Raw genomic sequence first — 2,243 nt, forward strand, 5'->3', positions numbered from 1 at the left:
ATACAGTATATGCTAACTAGCATATACTGTATGCTAGTTAGCATAGCGTATGCTAGTTAGCATACGCTTTATGCTAGTTAGCACACACTATGTAGAAGCTTGTTAGTAAACAATTATCATATACTGTGGTAGTTAGCATACAATATATGCTAGTTAGCATATACTGTATGCTAGTAAGCACACGCTATATAGTAGCTAGTGAGTATACAGTTAGCATATACTATGCTAGTTAGCATACCCTATATGCTAGTTAGCATACACTATATGCTAGTTGGCATATACTGTATGCTAGTTAGCATACGCTATATGCTAGTAAGCACACAATATAAATTAGGTAGTTAGTATACAGTTAACATATACTGTGCGAGTTAGCATACAGTATATGCTAGTTAGCCTATACTATATACTAGTTAGCATACACTGTATGCTAGTTAGCATAGCTAGCACACACTTTGTAGAAGCTTGTTAGTCAACATATACTGTATATGCTAGTCAGCATATACTGTTTGCTAGTTAGCATATAGTATATGCTAACTAGCATATACTATATGCTAGTTAGCATACGCTTTATGCTAGTTAGCACACACTATGTAGAAGCTTGTTAGTAAACAATTATCATATACTGTGGTAGTTAGCACACACTATATGCTAGTTAGCATATACTGTATGCTAGTAAGCACACGCTATATAGTAGCTAGTGTGCATACAGTTAGCATATACTATGCTAGTTAGCATACACTATATGCTAGTTGGCATATACTGTATGCTAGTTAGCATACGCTATATGCTAGTAAGCACACAATATAAATTAGTATACAGTTAACATATACTGTGCGAGTTAGCATACAGTATATGCTAGTCAGCCTATACTATATACTAGTTAGCATACTTTATATGCTAGTTAGCCTATACTATATACTAGTTAGCATAATTTATATGCTAGTTAGGATACACTGTATGCTAGTTAGCATACGCTTTATGCTAGCTAGCACACACTTTGTAGAAGCTTGTTAGTACACAATTAGCATATACTGTGGTAGTAGTAAGCATACACAAGATACAAAATAGAATAAAAGACCATGACGCTCATGTCAAAAACCGAATGGCATGCTGTTATAGATTGCTTCATAATCTTCGGGGGTGATTGTGTACATTTGCCTTCTCTTTTGCATGTGTTTCATGGGTATATTGATACAACGTACAAGATTTGAAAGTATGTGAACAACAGGTTGATTGTAGTCTAGTTTGAAGGTGTATGCATCCACTTGCTTGTAATACAGTCTAGTTTGAAGGTGTATGCATCCACTTGCTTGTAATACAGTCCTTGCACGACATAAGAGCCTTTGTCAATTACATTGTTCCACTCATCAATGTAACCCTGTTTTGCCTTTTCTTTTACTGCAATGCACTTTACCAAGTAAAAGTCTACATTCTCATCATTGGTTGTAGCATCCGGATTCACTGCAAAAGTGTCACCAACACACAAAGCACTACTTAATGCATCATGGTGGCCTTCATACACGAATTTTTCATATCCAATGATTTGTCCTTCAAGGGCATCATCAGTCGGAGTGTCTTCTTCATCCTCAACTTCATCAGACAATGGCATCAGAATGTGATAATCCCAAGGCTGCACATGAGATTTGTTAGTGCAGCGATTCCAACTATGGTTCATGCATGCATCACAAAAGCATGCCAATGGTCTTGTGGCAATGGCAGTTGCATCCTGCCGGTTGTGACCGTGAAAAGCATGCAAGGTGCGAGACTTCTCAACCGTGGCACAATTCCATTTAACCTCCCTGTTTACATCACCTACTTTGATCTCCCAAAACACATGAGCACATTCCCTTTCTTTTAGAGGATATGATGCAGCTGCTCCCTTTGATAGGTTGGCTTGGCAATAGGCAACCACATCTGTAGCACACTTTAAAGTGGCCCCATTAGGCTTCAGCTGTTCATGTGTCAACACGATCTTTTAACAACTGTGCCTGCACCGTCATGATCTCCCTTGCCATGTCTTGATCCAAAGAAGAACCAGCTCATCTCCATTCCTGTCAGTCCAGCATACCTTGCAACAAAATAGAAAGGCCTAGCAGCCTTAAACTGTGAGGCAGCACCATCTGACCAGACCCAGTGACGTTTTGGAGTGACACCTTCTCTCTGTAACCAGCCACAATGCAGCATAAAACAATGTTGGACAAACAATGTGTCATGCACTTTGTCATCTGCTATGAAGAAGTGGA

The 2,243-nt window shown here is 38.8% G+C and overlaps 1 protein-coding gene across 1 annotated transcript; it reads right to left on the reverse strand.

Annotated features, from left to right (window-relative positions):
• Positions 1–1,001: 1,001 nt before the first annotated feature.
• On the reverse strand, positions 1,002–1,690 carry LOC147606420 (uncharacterized). The gene is made up of 2 exons (XM_086792260.1): positions 1,279–1,690; positions 1,002–1,240 (listed from the first exon to the last, which is right to left on the reverse strand). The coding sequence occupies exons 1-2, from the start codon at positions 1,673–1,675 to the stop codon at positions 1,092–1,094; spliced, it is 546 nt and encodes a 181-aa protein (XP_086648386.1). The 5' UTR covers positions 1,676–1,690; the 3' UTR covers positions 1,002–1,091.
• Between the last annotated feature and the right edge of the window lie 553 nt (positions 1,691–2,243).

Source organism: Cibotium barometz, chromosome 57 (genome assembly GCF_041138505.1).
Source record: "Cibotium barometz isolate CiBa-2024 chromosome 57, ASM4113850v1, whole genome shotgun sequence".
Lineage (NCBI taxonomy): Eukaryota > Viridiplantae > Streptophyta > Polypodiopsida > Cyatheales > Cibotiaceae > Cibotium > Cibotium barometz.

Excerpts from the sequence above, each read along its gene's own strand:
- LOC147606420 (XM_086792260.1), bottom strand. The coding sequence starts at position 1,675 with ATGAACCATAGTTGGAATCGCTGCACTAACAAATCTCATGTGCAGCCT. Across the intron at positions 1,241-1,278 it reads ATACACCTTCAAACTAGACT|ACTACAATCAACCTGTTGTT; the intron begins GTATTACAAGCA and ends CCTTCAAACTAG.